Genomic DNA, 18,854 nt, shown 5'->3' on the forward strand with positions numbered 1-18,854 from the left:
TAGAAAATGAATGAATAAATGAGTTCTCCTCCTATTTTGTGTGGAAGTGGTAACTTTTTGGCTCCCACATTCCAAAAACATGCTAGGTTAACATCCAAATTGTCCATAGGTATGAATGTGAGTGTGAATGGTTGTTTGTCTATATGTGCCCTGTGATTGGCTCCGGCATCCCCCTCATGAGGATAAGCGGTAGAAAATGAATGAATTAATGAGTTCTCCTCCTATTTTGTGTGGAAGTGGTAACTTTTTGGCTTCTTATTTTGTCTTTCCCCACCCTCGGCCATCTCTGTGTGGAGTTTGCATGTTCTCCCCTTGCATGCGTGGGATTTCTACGGGTACTCCGGTTTCCTCCCACATTCCAAAAACATGCTAGGCTAATTGGCTAATTGTCCATACGTATGAATGTGAGTGTGAATGGTTGTTTGTCTATATGTGCCGTGTGATTGGCTGGCCACCAGTCCAGGGTGTACCCCACCTCTCGCCCAAAGACGGCTGGGATAGGCTCCAGCACCCCCCGCGACCCTCGTGAGGACAAGCGGTAGAAAATGAATGAATGAATGAATGGGTTCTCCTCCTATTTTGTGTGGAAGTGGTAACTTCCTCCCACATTCCAAAAACATGCTAGGTTAATTAGCGACTCCAAATTGTCTATAGGTATGAATGTGAGTGTGAATGGTTGTTTGTCTAGATGTGCCCAAAGACAGCTGGGATAGGCTCCAGCACCCCCACAGTGGAAAATGAATGAATGAATGAACCCTCAAGCATTGCAGGCAAAATAAAACATCTTCATGCTTCACATTAATGACTTTCTAAAGACAGAGTGACACCAGTGCCCTCTAGTGGAACACATGTACATTATTAAACATCAAGTATCAATTTTTGGTCAAAGTTTATTTACATTTGCATAAAAGTTGGGGTTTGCTTGATGGTGGTAGTTTCTTATTCGGAAGAGAAGACCTCCTTGTCTTGATTTGGTACAAAAACGCTGTTGATGCAAGGCACATGTTTTTTTTTTATAATAGCAGTTTGACTGGTTAAGTTAAGGCAGAAAGATTAGAGAAAAGGCTTTCGAGAAGGTGATGATCTCCTTTCACCAGCGGTTACTGGATGATGCAACCTCCATGTCCACAATGCGAGGCAGTCTGCCGCTCGCTCCGCCTTCCAGGTATCCGGACTTCACATTGGGCGTATCCGAAGGCCTCCTTTTGCTTTTGTTCAGATCTGGATAGGAAAATAAAGATATATGTAGCTTCAACGCAGATGGAGATGTAAACTAAGACGATACTCGGAGCTCACCTGAGATAGCCAGCAGCATCTTACGTCTGGCCCCGAACGTGCACACCCCCACTTCCTTTAGGTCATCATCAGACAGCGTAAGGAAAGTCTGGTAGTCGATCTGCATGGGAATGCACACCATTGTGTTTATGAGTGGCTGTAGTAGGGTTATACCATATTTGGGGGGGGGGGGGGGGGTTCGAACCTTTTCCAGTGAGGGCCACATAGTGAATAACGAAAGGATGCAAGGGCCACTTTGATATTTTGTAAAGCGACTTTATTACTGCTCATTTATTTTCATAAGTTTGTGACTTCTGTTCCAGTTCGAATATTTTTGTCTCTTTTTTAGTTATTATTTTTATTTTCCAACTATTTGAATTTTCTTCCTGTAACACATATTGTGACTTTATTCCCATAATATTTTGACTTTATTCTCGTAAAATTACAACTTTTTTTATCATAATAGTTTTTCTTATTTTTGCTCATAATATTACATATTGTAACAGATTTTGTGACTTTATTCCCATAATATTTTGACTTTTTTCTTGTAAAATTATTTTTTTTAAATTTCTTATAATTGTTTTTCTTTAAATTTGATTATTTTTGCTCATAATATTACATATTGTAACACATATTGTGACTTTATTCCTATAATATTTTGAATTTATTCTAGTAAAATTACAACGTTTTTTTATTTCTCATAATAGTTTTTCTTTAAATTAGATTATTTTTGCTAATAATATTACATATTGTAACACATATTGTGACTTTATTCCCATAATATTTTGACTTTATTCTGGTAAAATTACAACTTTTTTTTATTTCTCATAATGTTTTTTTTTTAATTAGCTTATTTTTGCTCATAATATTACATATTGTAACACATATTGTGCCATTATTCCCATAATATTTTGACTTTATTCTCGTAAAATTACAACTTTTTTTATTTATCATAATAGTTTTTCTTTAAATTTGATTATTTTTGCTCATAATATTACATATTGTAACACATATTGTGACTTTATTCTCATAATATTTTGACTTTTTTCACGTAAAATTAATTTTTTTAAATTTCTTATAATAGTTTTTCTTTAAATTAGATTATTTCTGCTCATAATATTACATATTGTAACACATATTGTGACTTTACTCCCATAATATTTTGACTTTATTCTCATAAAATTACGACTTTTTTTTATTTCTCATAATAGTTTTTCTTTAAATTAGATTATTTTTGCTGATAATATTACATTTTGTAACACATATTGTGACTTTGTTCCCATAATATAATAAAACCTTGCACTCACAGGATGTAGTGCCACTCAAAAATCAACAATTAATTAAAAAAAAAAAACATTATCCAAGATTAATTAGATCAAAACCATACCTCAATTATGCAAGAAAATATACATGTAATAGAAGGGCACTCAGAAATGTAATGAGTCTTTCTTACCTCCTGTTGCTCAAACACATCGATGTACTTCATCAACCCCAGTTGGCCGAGAAGCTCGGGCAGGTCGTCCACCATTTGTGGGGACGGGCTCCGCTGACTGCAGTTGGACGCCCTTCGTGATGAGCACACGTCTTCAAAGTAGCTGCCGCAACCCATGAATCCCTCCGCTATGCCGCCACAGAGAGGTCAAAGTTCAGGGACGCACGCCACGATTGCTGGTAGCGTTCATACACAATGTGACTTACAGGCTTTGTCGTTTCTGTTTCTGTTGGATGCGAAGGCAGGGAAGTGGGAGGAGGACGAGAAGGAGGTGGGTGGAGGGGAGGAGGGAGAAGAAGAGGAGGAGGACGAGGAAGACGAGGCAGGGTGGGAGCCCCGTCTGTCCCTCCAGTTGTCTGAGTCGCTCCCGTTAGATGTTGTCCCGTTCTGATTGGCCCATGACTGGAAGCAAACGATGAGATTATCGCTAGTCGGGTCTGGAATTAGCCGTGATAAACGAGGGATTGAATAACCTTAAGTGAGTATATATACACATTCATTCTTTTTCTACCGTTTTTCCTCACGGGGGTGCTGGAGCCTATCCCAGCTGTCTTAGGGCCAGAGGCGGGGTACACCCTGGACGCCAAAAAGAAGCCAAAAAGTTACCACTTCCACACAAAATAGGTGAACTCATTTATTAATTCATTAATTTTCTACCGTTTTTCCTCACAGGGGTGCTGGAGCCTATCCCAGCTGTCTTAGGACGAGAGGCGGGGTACACCCCGGATGCCAGAAAGAAGCCAAAAAGTTACCACTTCCACACAAAATAGGAGAACTCATTTATTCATTCATTCATTTTCTACTGTTTTTCCTCACAGGGGTGCTGGAGCCTATCCCAGCTGTCTTAGGGCGAGAGGTGGGGTACACCCCGGACGCCAAAAAGAAGCCAAAAAGTTACCACTTCCACACAAAATAGGAGAACTCATTTATTCATTCATTCATTTTCTACTGTTTTTCCTCACAGGGGTGCTGGAGCCTATTCCAGCTGTCTTAGGGCGAGAGGTGGGGTACACCCCGGACGCCAAAAAGAAGCCAAAAAGTTACCACTTCCACACAAAATAGGAGAACTCATTTATTCATTCATTCATTTTCTACTGTTTTTCCTCACAGGGGTGCTGGAGCCTATCCCAGCTGTCTTTGAGCGAGAGGCGGGGTACACCCTGGACTGGTGGCCAGCCAATCACAGGGCACATATAAACAAATAACCATTCACACTCACATTCATACCTATGGACAATTTGGAGTCGCTAATTAACCTAGCATGTTTTTGGAATGTGGGAGGAAACCGGAGTACCCGGAGAAAACCCACGCATGCACGGGGAGAACATGCAAACTCCACACAGAGATGGCCCAGGGTGGGGAAAGACAAATTAAGAAGCCAAAAAGTTACCACTTCCACACAAAATAGGAGGACTCATTTATTAATTAATTCATTCATTTTCTACCGTTTTTCCTCACGAGGGTCACGGGGGTGCTGGAGCCTATCCCAGCTGTCTTTGGGCGAGAGGCGAGGTACACCCTGGACTGGTGGCCAGCCAATCACACGGCACATATAGACAAACAACCATTCACACTCACATTCATACCTATGGACAATTTGGACAGAGATGGCCGAGGGTGGAATTGAACCCTGGTCTCCTAGCTGTGAGGTCTGCGTGCTAACCACACGCCAACCGTGCAGCCATGCAACTTATTTAAACATGTTGATTCTGCAATTGAATCCCTGCTCTGTATCAATTATAAACACATAATAGAAAGAATACAGTGAAGAATTAGCACCTTTCCCCAAATGCACATTGACTACAAATTTAAAGTAAAAGGAAGAATGGCTCTAATTCTCATTCCGCCGCATTGATTCAGCTCATCAGCCCGTTTGAAGGTTTTTTAACGAGGTAGAAGCACTCAGGTAGGCAGCAGGATGTCACCGTCCGTGCTGACCAAAGCGATGCTATCAGGCTGAGAGTAATTGAGCATCCAAATTGCCAGTGTTCGCCGCACAGCGAGATAAGACTTCAAATTATTACAATCCAGGACGGACAAATGAGACGCCGCGACACAAAATAGCCCGAGGAGAGTTTGAGAAGCATTCGGCATCATTATTTGAAATTAGCTGCAGGTGTCCTGCGGGCTAATTGCTGATTGGTACCTGGCTGTTACTTGTGCTCAGGTAGGGTTTGTAGCTGCGGCGGCTAATGTTACGAAGTTCCTTCACCGCCTCCGCTGGCATGGATTTGGAGAAGCCGAGACCACTCCAAGTGTCTGTGGGCGTGCGGACTTCGGTGACCACTGGTTTTCTCTGCATCGCTGCAAAGGGGACGACAAGGAAATAAAAACATTACTGAACATTGTTAGCTCACGAGGTCATACTCGTATTGTCACGTTTTTATCTACTTCAGCCTAAAAACGAAACTTGAAACAGCTGCACGGTGGACGAGTGGTTAGCGCAAAGACCTCACAGCTAAGAGACAAGGGTTCAATTCCACCCTCGGCCATCTCTGTTTGCATGTTCCCCATGCTAGGTTAATTAGCAACTCCAAATTTTCCATCGGTATGAATGTGAGTGTGAATGGTTGTTTGTCTATATGTGCCCTGTGATTGGCTGGCCACCAGTCCTCTCGCCCAAAGACAGCTGGGATAGGCTCCAGCACCCCCGCGACCCTTGTGAGGATAAGTGGTAGAAAATGAATGAATGAATGAGTTCTCCTCCTATTTTGTGTGGAAGTGGTAACTTTTTGGCTTCTTATTTTGTCTTTCCCCACCCTCGGGCATCTCTGTGTGAAGTATGCATGTTCTCCTCGTGCATGCGTGGGTTTTCTCCCGGTACTCCGGTTTTCTCCCACTTTCCAAAAACATGCTAGGTTAATTAGCCACTCCAAATTGTCCATAGGTATGAATGTGAGTGTGAATGGTTGTTTGTCTATATGTGCCCTGGGATTGGCTGGCCACCAGTCCTCTCGCCCGAAAACAGCTGGGATAGGCTCCAGCACCCCCGCCACCCTTGTGAGGATAAGCGGTAGAAAATGAATGAATGAATGAATGAGTTCTCCTCCTATTTTGTGTGGAAGTGGTAACTTTTTGGCTTCTTATTTTGTCTTTCCCCACCCTCGGCCATCTCTGTGTGGAGTTTGCATGTTCTCCTCGTGCATGCGTGGGTTTTCTCCCTGGGTACTCCGGTTTCCTCCCACATTCCAAAAACATGCTAGGTTAATTAGCCACTCCAAATTGTCCATAGGTATGAATGTGAGTGTGAATGGTTATTTGTCTATATGTGCCCTGTGATTGGCTGGCCACCAGTCCAGAGTGCACCCCGCCTCTCGCCCGAAGACAGCTGGGATAGGCTCCAGCACCCCCCGCAAGCGGAAAAAATGAATGAGTGAATGAAACGGCTGTGCTTGTCAGGTGAGGTTGATAACCTTGGTTAAACCTTGGTTAGCGTCATTAATTCATTCCAGAAGATCCAACTCTAACCAAAACGGATGTTAACCAAATCAATTATTCCCTTGAGAGCGAATATAAATCGAGTTAATCTGCTCCAAAAAGCTAAAAATATTAACACAAATCATGTTTTTGACATGCAGAAAACAATTTGAAATGCAAATAAATGATAAACAAAATATTGAACATTTAAGCTCACGTTCATTGAAGATGTAATTCTTGTTTCCACAATATGTCTTTCCAAGACATTTTTTTATTTTTTGTCTACGTCAATATAACGCTGTCGGAAGCCCAAACAATAATTTCACATATGATCGACAGCTCTAAGGAGCTGAGGGAGACTTTTCAGTTTCACATTGACGCTGGATGTGGCAAAACAAGTCAATGCGGTCTGTCCATCACGGCGGCTGGTTCAATTCCACTCCAATATATATATATACTGTAGATGGACATGCTGGATTCAGGTGTTAAATAATGCATCGGGAACAGTACTTGTTGCGCCGGCATGTGGCAAACTTAATGAGGCTCAAATTGTTGAAACACACAAAAAAAGAAGTAACCCTGCGGCTTCTTTGAACTGCATTCAATAGAAAGTGACATAAGACTGACAGGCCATCATGCTAGTATGTGCTTATATATATATATGTGCGATTAATGTCAGATCGGACGTGTGCAGGATTGATTTTGTGAGTCAATGAACTCATGCAGTGGAATATGAGTTGAAATGACTTATGAAGCAGATGGCCCATTCACACTGCAAGTTCATAATCCCGTCATAAAGGAACACCGAGGGAATTTTGGAGTATTTGGCTGCAGATTTTCCTCAATATCTTTCTTTCTGAATGATGGATGAGATGGCATTAACACAGCGCAGGCGTGTGTGTGTGTGTGTGTGTGTGTGTGTGATGGTGTTCATGGCTATGTGGGGACAAATGTTTCCACAGTCGCATCACAGGGACTTCTTTGGACCTGGACACTGTGGACCATGCATACAATGTGTTTATAAAGACTGGGTACAGGGCTGCACGGTGGAAAAGTGGCTAGCGCGCAGACCCGAGTTCAATCCCATCCTCGGCCATCTCTGTGTGGAGTATACATGTTCTGGTTTCCTCCCACATTCCTAAAAACATACGTTCGGTTAATTAATTACTAGGTTAATTGGTCAAATAATAATTAATTGACTCCAAATTGTCCATAGGTATGAATGTGAGTGTGAATGGTTGTTTGTCTATATGTGCCCTGTGATTGGCTGGCCACCAGTCCAGGGTGTACACCGCCTCTCGCCCGAAGACAGCTGGGATAGGCTCCAGCACCCCCGCGACCCTTGTGAGGATAAGCGGTAGAAAATGAATGAATGAATGAGTTCTCCTCCTATTTTGTGTGGAAGTGGTAACTTTTTGGCTTCTTATTTTGTCTTTCCCCACCTTCGGCCATCTCTGTGTGGAGTTTGCATGTTCTCCCTGTGCATGTGTGGGTTTTCTCCGGTTACTCCGGTTTCCTCCCACATTCCAAAAACATGCTAGGTTAATTAGCGACTCCAAATTGTCCATAGGTATGAATGTGAGTGTGAATGGTTGTTTGTCTATATATGCTTTGTGATTGGCTGACTACCAGTCCAGCAGGATGTACCCCGCCTCTTGCCCCAAGACAGCTGGTATAGGCTCCCACATTCCAAAAACATGCTAGGTTAATTGGCGACTCCAAATTGTCCATAGGTATAAATGTGAGTGTGAATGGTTGTTTGTCTATATGTGCCCTGTGATTGGCTGGCCACCAGTCCAGGGTGTACACCGCCTCTCGCCTGAAGACAGCTGGGATAGGCTCCAGCACCCCCGCGACCCTTGTGAGGATAAGCATTAGAAAATGAATGAATGAATGAGTTCTCCTCCTATTTTGTGTGGAAGTGGTAACTTTTTGGCTTCTTATTTTTCTTTCCCCACCCTCGGCCATCTCTGTGTGGAGTTTGCATGTTCTCCTTGTGCATGCATGGGTTTTCTCCGGTTACTCCGGTTTCCTCCCACATTCCAAAAACATGCTAGGTTAATTAGCGACTCCAAATTGTCCATAGGTATGAATGTGAGTGTGAATGGTTGTTTGTCTATATATGCTTTGTGATTGGCTGACTACCAGTGCAGCAGGGTGTACCCCGCCTCTTGCCCCAAGACAGCTGGTATAGGCTCCCACATTCCAAAAACATGTTAGGTTAATTAATATGTTAATTGGCGACTCCAAATTGTCCATAGGTATGAATGTGAGTGTGAATGGTTGTTTGTCTATATGTGCCCTGTGATTGGCTGGCCACCAGTCACCAGGTGTACACCTTGGACTGGTCGCCAGGCAATCACTTCTCGCCCACTTCTCACTCAAAGACAGCTGGGATAGGCTCCAGCTCCAGAGTGTCAGTGAATGCATCTAGTAACAATGAGGAAGTGACGTGTTTGTGAGTTGTAGGTACATACTGTACTACATGGTGTTGTATTGCACCGCTATTGATAAGTGCAGGTCAGAATAAACGTCATGTGACTCTGTGGGCTACTTGACGTAAAGCGCAATACATCTTAACGTAAGTAATGTAATAAATCAGTTATTACCGTTAATGAGCTATTTTTGACAGCTTAACTTTTTCATCCCCGACCATATTTTAGACGTTAATGAATTGATTAAGACTTTTGTCCATATGCTACAGGCCAATGAATATTAGATCAGTTTAGCTCTTTGCTCAGCATCGTACAATACAAGAAACCTTATTAAACATTTAGCAGCACAAACCTCTGGTTGCCAGCAGTTTCTTCTTCTCATAGTCATAAACCTACAAAGCACAAACAGGAAATAAAGTAGTTAAATAATGCATGAAATTGGATCACTTTTTTCCCACCTTTGAAGAGGCGGCGGGGGGGGGACCTAATTTACAGCTGGTAGCGATACTTGTGCATGAAACAACACTTCCTGCTGGCGCTATAGCAATAATCCTATTAACAGTTTGTGCAACTTTGTATGAATGTGAGAAACAACTCAAATCAATCTCTGTTGCACTTTTGATATACAATTTTATTTCCTATAGGCTCCTTTGGATGGTTTTTATGCAGATTCTATGCGCTCTAATGCATACAATTAAAAACATTGTTTCTTTATTTTTATTTTTGTTTTATTTTGCATCTCACTTCAGATTCCGAAGAGCTTGCGCAAACATCCCAGGACAGCATCACGTCTCTCCTCAGGCTGTTCCTCCGCTCGCTCCTCCCACGCTCCGTGTCTGCATTGAGCATCCTTATGCATGGAAGAGATAACACGCAAACATGCAAGGATTAACTTGGGTGGCTTTGTGGTAGCAATTAAAACACAAACACGGCACGGCAGCAGCAGGTCTATAGAAGGACTGCAAAGTCGGCGTTTTTATTGTGTGCAATTATGAACTGTGTAACTGTAACAAACCGTTTTTAGCATAATGAAAAGAAAAGCAGCAGATAGAAATGACATGCAGCAGAGCAACTGTAGAATAAAGAGATTAGACTCCGGGTTTGTCTGATGATGTCTATATGAGAGGGGGACTCGTGGTTTACCCATCATGCACAAATCTTATGGGACTTGAACACATGTCTTTCCCTTTTCTGAGCTAGCACAAGGCGGCTAGCAATGGATGTAATGGGATGCATGGGGAAAGACAAAATAAGAAGCCAAAAAGTTACCACTTCCACACAAAATAGGAGGAAAACTCATCCATTCATTCATTTTCTACCGCTTATCCTCACGAGGGTCGCGGGGTTGCTGTCTTCGGGCGAGAGGCGGGGTACACCCTGGACAATCAATCACAGGGCACATATAGACAAACAACCATTCACACTCACATTCATACCTATGGACAATTTGGAGTCGCTAATTAACCTAGCATGTTTTTGGAATGTGGGAGGAAACCGGAGTACCCGGAGAAAACCCACGCATGCACGGGGAGAACATGCAAACTCCACACAGAGATGGCCGAGGGTGGGGAAAGACAAAATAAGAAGCCAAAAAGTTACCACTTCCACACAAAATAGGAGGAGAACTCATTCATTCATTCATTTTCTACCGCTTATCCTCACGAGGGTCGCGGGGGTGCTGGAGCCTACCCCAGCTGTCTTCGGATGAGAGGCGGGGTACACTCTGGACTGGTGGCCAGCCAATCACAGGGCACATATAGACAAACAACCATTCACACTCACATTCATACCTATGGACAATTTGGAGTCGCTAATTAACCTAGCATGTTTTTGGAATGTGGGAGGAAAATCACAGTACCCGGAGAAAACCCATGCAAAAAACCCACTCGGGTCTGTGTGGGTCTAACCACTCAACCACCGTGCAGCCGTGAAGCCATCTAAATAAATAAAAAAAATATATACCTATACAATACCTAAATGCGTGTTTGTAACCCTCACCTGCATGTAAACGCCTGCCCCGTGGAGTGACGCCTGGCCTGGCTGAAACCCTTGTTCAATTCCGGACCTTGCAGACTCCCTCTCCGACCCATCAACGCTGGCCTACTGGTGGGGAAGTTGACCGCATCCTCCGATGACGTCAATATCACTTTATCCTCAGAGCTCTCATCCTCAGATTGACCGGACTGGTCATCATTTTCTAGAATCTAAATCGTGAAAAAAATTTCGAGATTTATTCTTTGAATGTCGTTTACGCGTTATGAGTCGTTTTTGTTTATGATTCAAAGTGAGAACCGTACCTTCTCTAGCGGACGGCTGTCTGTTCCTTTGAGTCCTGTCCTCACTTCTTCAGTCGGGGGCGGGAGCCCGGGTGGAGGTGATGGGCGGGGCTTTGTACCATTCATTATTTCGATAGTGGGAGTTGGTAGAGGGCCTTTTGGAGACAAGCGGAGCACACAGATATATTATATCTGATATAGATATATCTATTTACATAATGGAGGCAGGCGAGAACATTAAATATATACATAATATATATACATAATAATAATACAATTTAACTCTTAAATACGCTTGTGTCAAAATAACTGAACCATCCATATCCAAACTTTTCCACCAAATATCGAAAAACAAAGAATGCATGGCGCCACTAATGACGCTAATGATGCTGACCCCGCCCACCCCTGTTTGCTCCACCTCTCCTCTATGCAGGCTCACCGTGCTCAGAAAGACGCAGTTGCTGTAGCAACATATTCAGCCAATAGCTGGTCAGCTCATTGCCGGCTAGAATGGGGTCAGGGGTCACCTTGCTGGAGTCAAAGGAATCCAACCCCAGCAATAGACGACGAGCCTCATAAAGACACTGGATGTTCCTTTCTAGGCCTTTCACCACCACCGACTGCAAATATACACACATGGTATTCCTCAGGGAGCAGTGCTATGAATTATATCATTTAAAACTCTCCATCAAGTAATGGAGATGATGTAAAAGAAAAGGAAAACACAAACTCCATTGTGCTACCTTGTTGGTTTGCTTCACTTTAGGCTTGACACTAATGAAGACTCCGAGGTTTTGCATCATCTGAGCCAGGGTGCACTGATCGGCCTCCATATCTTCACGCATGTCAAACATCAAACACACGGGCAGACAGTCCTACGACAATAACACACGTCAAAAATATCATAAAACCTGAGTGGGATTTTGTTATTACAGCATCAAAAGAACTCTTCAGTTGGCTCAATGACATCATATACAAGAGCTGCCTAAATAGTGTGTTTATAGATATTAATATGAATATTAATATCAAATGTGTGTTTATTGTTGTGGTAGCAGAAATATAATGCATCATACTTTTCATTCATTCATTTCAGATGGTTCAGAGAGAATTGAACCTGGGTCTCCTGGCTGTGAGGTCTGCGCGCTAACCACTCATGGGGAAAGACAAAATAAGGAGCCAAAAAGTTACCACTTCCACACAAAATAGGAGGAGAACTCATTCATTTTCTACCGCTTATTCTCACGAGGGTCACGGGGGTGCTGTCTTCGGGCAAGAGGCGGGGTACACCCTGGACTGGTGGCCAGCCAATCACAGGGCACATATAGACAAACAACCATTCACACTCACATTCATACCTATGGACAATTTGGAGTCGCTAATTAACCTAGCATGTTTTTGGAATGTGGGAGGAAACCAGAGTCCCCGGGAAAAAAAACCACGCATGTACGGGGAGAACATGCAAACTCCACATAGAGATGGCCGACGGTGGGGAAAGACAAAATAAGAAGCCAAAAAGTTACCACTTCCACACAAAATAGGAGAACTCATTCATTCATTCATTTTCTACCGCTTATCCTTACAAGGGTTACGGGGGTGCTGGAGCCTATCCCAGCTGTCTTCAGTCGAGAGCGAGCGAGGTACACCCTGGACTGGTGGCCAGCCAATCACAGGGCACATATAGACAAACAACCATTCACACTCACATTCATACCTATGGACAATTTGGAGTCGCCAATTAACCTAGCAAGTTTTTGGAATGTGGGAGGAAACCGGAGTACCCGGAACACTGGTTTTCTAGCTGTGAGGTCTGCACGCTAACCACTCGACCACCGTGCAGCCTGCATCATATTTATGTTTTCATATTATGTGGATGACACATTGCAGTCATTCATGTGATCAGTCATGGAGCTCATAAGAGTTTCTTTTTGTACTCCGTCTGGGGCGTTGCCCCACCGTACCGTGAGTTGCTGCCGGGCCAGACACACCCCATCGGGGCTCCCCTGAATGAGCAGCGATGGCGGGTTCTGAGGCGCACTGAGGTCAGGTAGAATGATTTGGGTCTGAGTGTGGTGCATGACACCCAGGAAGTGAGCTCCGTTTTGCCCCAATAGGAAGAGGTGCTGCTGGGAGGTGACATCCAGCTGGCTCGTCACGACGCCGCCCGTGATCTCCGACCCCAGGAGCAGCTCCATCAAAACGCAGGTCGCCTTCTGCCGTGAGAGCCGCGTCGATGTAGTTACAGTCTGTGTGCGTTATTGAGCGCTTTTATCTGACCTTGACTGCGGGGGCGTTGCCCTGCAGGCCCCACACGGTGCAGCAGCTTCTGAAGAAAGCGGGCTGCTGCGCTTGAGGCTGAGGCGGTACCGCTCGGAAGCTCACGCTGACCCCTAAAGTCTGCACGACTTGCTGGATAAGCGGGGAGCCGGCGTCCGGCAGAGCTTGCGGGGCCAGGCTGACGGGGAGGTCAAAGGTCAAAGCCAGCGGCTGCAGATCCTGGCACATAAAAAAAAGTATGGAAGCAAAGCATAGAAGACGGGGGCCAATGAGGTGACGCCTGACAAAGACACACTAAACCTTTTTGACAAATACAGTATACCTCTTATTGGCTGTCAGATGCTCTATTGATCATTTTTATTGATCTCTGAGTCCAGACTGGCGTGAAGAAATTGAGTTTTGAGACAAAATAAAACATCTGCTGAGATTATAAATAGCCCACTCACTCTAATCCTCCTCCTCGCCTCCTCCACTCCCTCGATGGGTCCGGCGATTGACACCTAGTGATTGAAAAAAAATAACCTTTTGGTTTTTATTTGTCCAGGGTACAATTTCTGTCTCACGAAAACCTCCTTGAGCAAAACCTGGTTGCTTTTCTCTCCTGCGGCATTATGGCGGTTGGAATCCGGGAAATGGATGTGACAGGAAGTGACCTCCATGACCTTCTTAATGTTGCCGCCGCCTTTGCCGATCACGTGGGAGTGTTCTGTGTAGGCCACGTCCATTTTGAGGGTCACTTTGTTTACCTTTTGAAAAACAACACACAACTTTTCTTATTAATATTGTCACATATTTTTATTATTATCATTTAATGAAGAAGTGGAACAGGTGTGTCCAAAGTTTTTTTTTTCACTTTCTATAATACAATTGAACTAAAAAAATATGGAATGTTTTAATATTTATATGATATTTTATATATATTATATATGTTTGTGTATATGTGCCCTGTGATTGGCTGGCCACCAGTCCAGGGTGTACCCCGCCTCTCGCCCAAAGGCAGCTGGGATAGGCTCCAGCACCCCCGCGACCCTTGTGAGGAAAAAGCGGTAGAAAATGAATGAATTAATATATTATAATATATATGTATATGTTATATATATATATTTATATATTTTATTATATATTATAATATTTTATTTATTCATTATTATTGTCCTTACTAGAGTCGCAGGGGTGTGCTGGAGCCTATGCCAGCTGACTTTGGGTGAGGGGGGGCAGGGATACTCCCTGGACTGGTTGCCAGTGGAATAAAAAAGGTAATGTAAGTAATGTACAAACAAAACATGTTTTAATATTTATTTATATATTATATATATTTTATATTTTATATTTTATATTTTATATTTTATATTTTATATTTTATATTTTATATTTTATATTTTATATTTTATATTTTATATTTTATATTTTATATTTTATATTTTATATTTTATACTTTATATTAATATTTTTGGTGTCTATTTCTAGTTGTTCATATAGTCTGCTAGTTCTTGCTTCCCAGTCAGTACAGATTGGTGTCCCATAGCTTTGTTTTGCAGTGAGCTCATGAGGCGCTGTGTCACTACGCCAGAAAAATAGTTCTTCGTGTTAGCTGCTACAATAACAATAATAAGAATGTTGCGGTAATTTGGTTTATGTACAAGTCAGTTACATAAATAGAACATTGTCTGAGGTTTTTCGCGTGTTTTGTATTCCTTTTTTTTTTTACTAGATGCGCATTGTTAGATTTCACATGCTAGCTGTTTTTCCTCTCCTTAGAATGCACATAAAAGGGAATAAGTAAAACATTATTCGCTTATTCTTGGACTTGCAGTTTTCCTGAGTTATAAAATATTCTTGTATTGATTTTACACACAAAAGAACAATATTGAAAAAACAAAGCTTTCTAAAAATGTGGCCCCCGGCACTTCATTTTATTTATTGATTTCATTGTGTAAATAGTCCTGCGGTACACAAACACCCGTTCACACGCCGCATTTGAATCCATGCCCCATGGGATACATTGTTGTTATTTATAAACATGCACTGCTGGTTATATTTATTGTTTAATAGAATTGATGTGTTAAATCTCATAATGCTGTGCAGGTGTTCTAAATGAGGTGTCTAATTAATGTATCCAATATAAACAAACAATGGTCCATAAGCCTCACCCTGGTTTCTAGAACTTCTAGAATCTTCTTTTTGGCTTCTGAGACATTAGCGCGCTTCCCTTCCACCTTCACGTGTGGATCTGAAAGAAGTAACAATGCTGTTTGATGATGTACAAAGTCACCGTTGTGCAAGTTCGATGCCAATAAAGAGGCTAATTATAAGGGATATATTCAGAATCCGTCACCTTTTTTTGACTTGGCTCCGATCTTCAACTTGGATGGCCATTTCACCTGAGTGTCGGTTTCTCTCATCACCTGTCGAAACCCAAAACAATGACGACGGAGTACGAGAACGCCGTGTGTCATTGTATGTCGCGAGAACACAAACAGTCTAAGAATATAAAGGCTCATTTGCATGTCAAAGACGGTAATCATCATGTCTGGGAAAGCTCTAATCACAAGATGCGGTCTGGTCTGTCAGCTCAAATTACTGAGTAAACTTTATAAACTGATGATTAACATCGTTTTTTTTACTGAGATGAAAACTTTTTTATCTTATGAATGGAATGTTTTGTGTTTGGTGTTTGACTTACTTTCTCAAAAAACTCCTCGCCTGTCAAACCATCACCAGTCTTTGGAGCTGAAACAAACACATTAATATAGGAAATTAATATTATGGCCACAAATGTCATTTTAGTAGAATTTCACCAATATCACAAATCTGAATTTTTTTTTTTAAACGTTAAAAAGCCATAGCATTTCAGTATGTGGAATCAAACTATGGAATGGATTGAGTAAGGAAGTCAAACAATGCACAACGATGAGCCAATTCAAGAAACAATACAAGCAGTTGATGTTTGCTAAAAATAAAAAATTAAAATTAAAATTAATTAATTAAAATTAAAAATAAAATAAAATAAAATAAAATAAAATAAAATAAAATAAAATAAAATAAAATAAAATAAAATAAAATAAAATAAAATAAAATAAAATAACCAATATTGTGGCAATTAGGTAGAAAAAAACATACATAACTCACACTGGAGTATAACTATTTTACAAAATAAACATTATGTAATCTTGGAAGGCAAGTTCTAATATCACCTCGTTAAAAAAAAATTTAAAATTAAAAAACATAAACATAAATAAATTTAAAAAATAAAAAATTACAAATTAAAATATATTAGGAAAGCAGGAAGTGAACAAATGTAAGAGTTACTGATTGTAAAAGTACCAGATGGAGGGGTATGATTTAATAAGCTTTGATTCTTCCTACTCCTTTTGGACATGTGGAACTGTCAACTGATGACGTGACAAAAATAAAATAAAAAAAATAATACTAATGAAAAAATAAAAAATAAATTAAAAAAACTTAAACTATATTAGGAAAGCAGGAAGTGAACAAATGTAAGAGTTACTGATTGTAAAAGTACCAGATGGAGGGGTAGGATTTAATAAGCTTTGCTTCTTCCTACTCCTTTTGGACATGTGGAACTGTGAACTGATTATGTGATGCATTCAATTGCAATCTGATGCATGTTCAAATGAAATAAAACCATTACCATTACCATAAATATATATACAATAAATTCTTAGTAGGTATAAATGTGTTGGTTTACAAAATAGCAAAGTAACCCATGCATCATTTCCTTTTTCAGTTTGGACACCCCTTGAATGCATCATATGTATAAATCATTCCACCACGTCCACCATTTTCCTTGCCGAACGTCATCATCCTTACACAAAGTTGACAATACGGTGTCAACTTTGAAATGTTGACGTTAGCTTAGCAACCGGAACAAAAAGGAAGGAGAACTGGCTGGGAACATAAACCATTTCAAAGGGCCGTGACTTCACTGTGACATTTACAGGGTTGAGAGGTGGGGGGGCCCGGGTGGCCTTCACCCCCTGCTCATCACTATGGGCAACCCTGACTGGAGCTGAGGAATGGTGAGAGAATAGCGTAGGGTGGGGCGATACGGTGGTGAAGTTGGTGGGGGGGGGCTCCACAAATTAGCCTGGATACGGCTAATCACGTTGATGGCATTTAGTGACGCTAAGACGTCCCACTTGACCCCGAAAAAATTAGGCCACACCTGCGAAGCAGGAAAGAGATGCTAATAAGTCAAAATGTGAATTGTTATCTGACAGATACGCGCTTCTGTTTGTAAGCTGCTACAACGCCTTAAACCAGGGGTCTCAAACATGCGGCCCTAGACACTAGTTTAAGGCCCCCGCCTTGATATGAAAGTTTAATGTTAGTGCAACCCGCACAAGTTTGATATGGATGCTGTATGGTATCATGTACCCAGAAGAAATTATTACGTTTGATTAATGTTCATGTTAAAGGTTAAATAACTGTTAATAGTTATCCTCCCTATCCGTGTGGAAGTGGTAAGTTTTTTGGCTATTTAAGTTTAAAGAAAATAACTTGAAGGCTACCAGAATTCCTTCAGGTTGTTTGCCGTGGAGCAGAGGTCTCAAACATGCGGCCCGCGGGCCAAATGTGGCCCGCAGGACACTAGTTTGAGGCCCCCGTCTTGATATGAAAGTTTAATGTTAGTGCGGCCCGCGCAAGTTTGATATGGATGCTGTATGGTATCATGTACCCAGAAAAAATTATTACGTTTGATTCATGTTCATGTTAAAGGTTAAATAACTGTTAATAGTTATCCTCCCTATCCGTGTGGAAGTGGTAAGTTTTTGGCTATTTAAGTTGAAAGGAAATAACTTGAAGGCTACCGTTTAGGTCGCTAGCTCTCTAGTTTGCGAGTTAGCATGTGTCTCAAGACCCTGCAGTTGCGCAATATGTTGTAAATAAAAAAGAGTATAAATGTGACTATAGTCGTGTTTTGTCATGTCTACAGGGCTCTAATAATGCTTTGTTCATTTTAATCTGAAAAAAATCATTTGTCTACCCACCAACTATATGTGGTTTCTTAAGTTTTTATTATTTACCGTTTTATTGTTATTATTGTATTTATTTATTAATTACTGATTGATTAATTTTATTTATTTTTTATTTGTTTATTTATTTTCCATCTTATTTTGTGTAGAAAAATAAAAATTAAGATATTTGAGAACAGTGGAATGTTTTATCAGAGCTTTTATTGTAGAACAATTTTATTAAAAAGTTTATTAATAATAATGTCAATAAGACTTGCCAATGTATACTCATTAATCTAACTCATGCAGATAAGAACCAATAGTGTTAAAACTCACCATACAACATGGTCTCCAACTTCTTCCTATTGATCCTGAACCTCTCCTCCACCCACTCGGGGTCCAAACTCTGACCTCCATCGCCCACCTGCCTCTGCCCGCTTTCTTCCTCCTCTTCCCCGTCGTCTCCGTTGCAACGGGCCTGGCTGGACTCAGGTTTTGCCGCTGAGCCGGGTTCTACGCTAGTTTCCATGTCAGGCTGCGGATGTGCTACGGCGGCCAAAGCGGGAGAGCTCTCCTCGGTGCTGGTGGTGGTGTTGGCCATAGCAGAACTGAAGCCCTCGTCGGTGTTTGTGTATGTGTGTGAGGATGTGTGTGACCAAGGAGACAAGCGCAGGGTGAAAAAAGAAAACAGGGTGGGGGGGGGGGGGGG

General features: G+C 41.7%; 1 protein-coding gene across 1 annotated transcript; it reads right to left on the reverse strand.

Annotated features, from left to right (window-relative positions):
- Positions 1–888: 888 nt before the first annotated feature.
- On the reverse strand, positions 889–18,746 carry bicc2 (bicaudal C homolog 2). Its single transcript, XM_058063044.2, has 19 exons — positions 18,482–18,746; positions 15,853–15,899; positions 15,505–15,574; positions 15,320–15,399; positions 13,754–13,915; positions 13,616–13,669; positions 13,170–13,388; positions 12,854–13,105; positions 11,639–11,770; positions 11,335–11,515; positions 10,917–11,050; positions 10,618–10,823; positions 9,364–9,469; positions 8,972–9,011; positions 4,914–5,071; positions 2,974–3,169; positions 2,729–2,895; positions 1,297–1,396; positions 889–1,221 (listed from the first exon to the last, which is right to left on the reverse strand). Exons 1-19 carry the CDS (start codon positions 18,744–18,746, stop codon positions 1,091–1,093), a joined length of 2,700 nt encoding a protein of 899 aa, XP_057919027.2. The 3' UTR covers positions 889–1,090.
- Positions 18,747–18,854: the final 108 nt, after the last annotated feature.

Source organism: Doryrhamphus excisus, linkage group LG22 (assembly GCF_037039965.1).
Source record: "Doryrhamphus excisus strain RoL-2023G ecotype Guam linkage group LG22, RoL_Dexc_Guam_v1.1, whole genome shotgun sequence".
NCBI lineage: Eukaryota > Metazoa > Chordata > Actinopteri > Syngnathiformes > Syngnathidae > Doryrhamphus > Doryrhamphus excisus.

What these genes read in the sequence shown, in the direction of transcription:
- bicc2 (XM_058063044.2), bottom strand. Translation starts at nt 18,746, where the DNA reads ATGGCCAACACCACCACCAGCACCGAGGAGAGCTCTCCCGCTTTGGCC. An exon ending in GCGAGGAGTTTTTTGAGAAA is followed by an intron (nt 15,575 to 15,852) that starts GTAAGTCAAACA and finishes GGGTTTCGACAG; the next exon opens with GTGATGAGAGAAACCGACAC. An exon ending in CAGGAGAGAAAAGCAACCAG is followed by an intron (nt 13,670 to 13,753) that starts GTTTTGCTCAAG and finishes TTCAATCACTAG; the next exon opens with GTGTCAATCGCCGGACCCAT.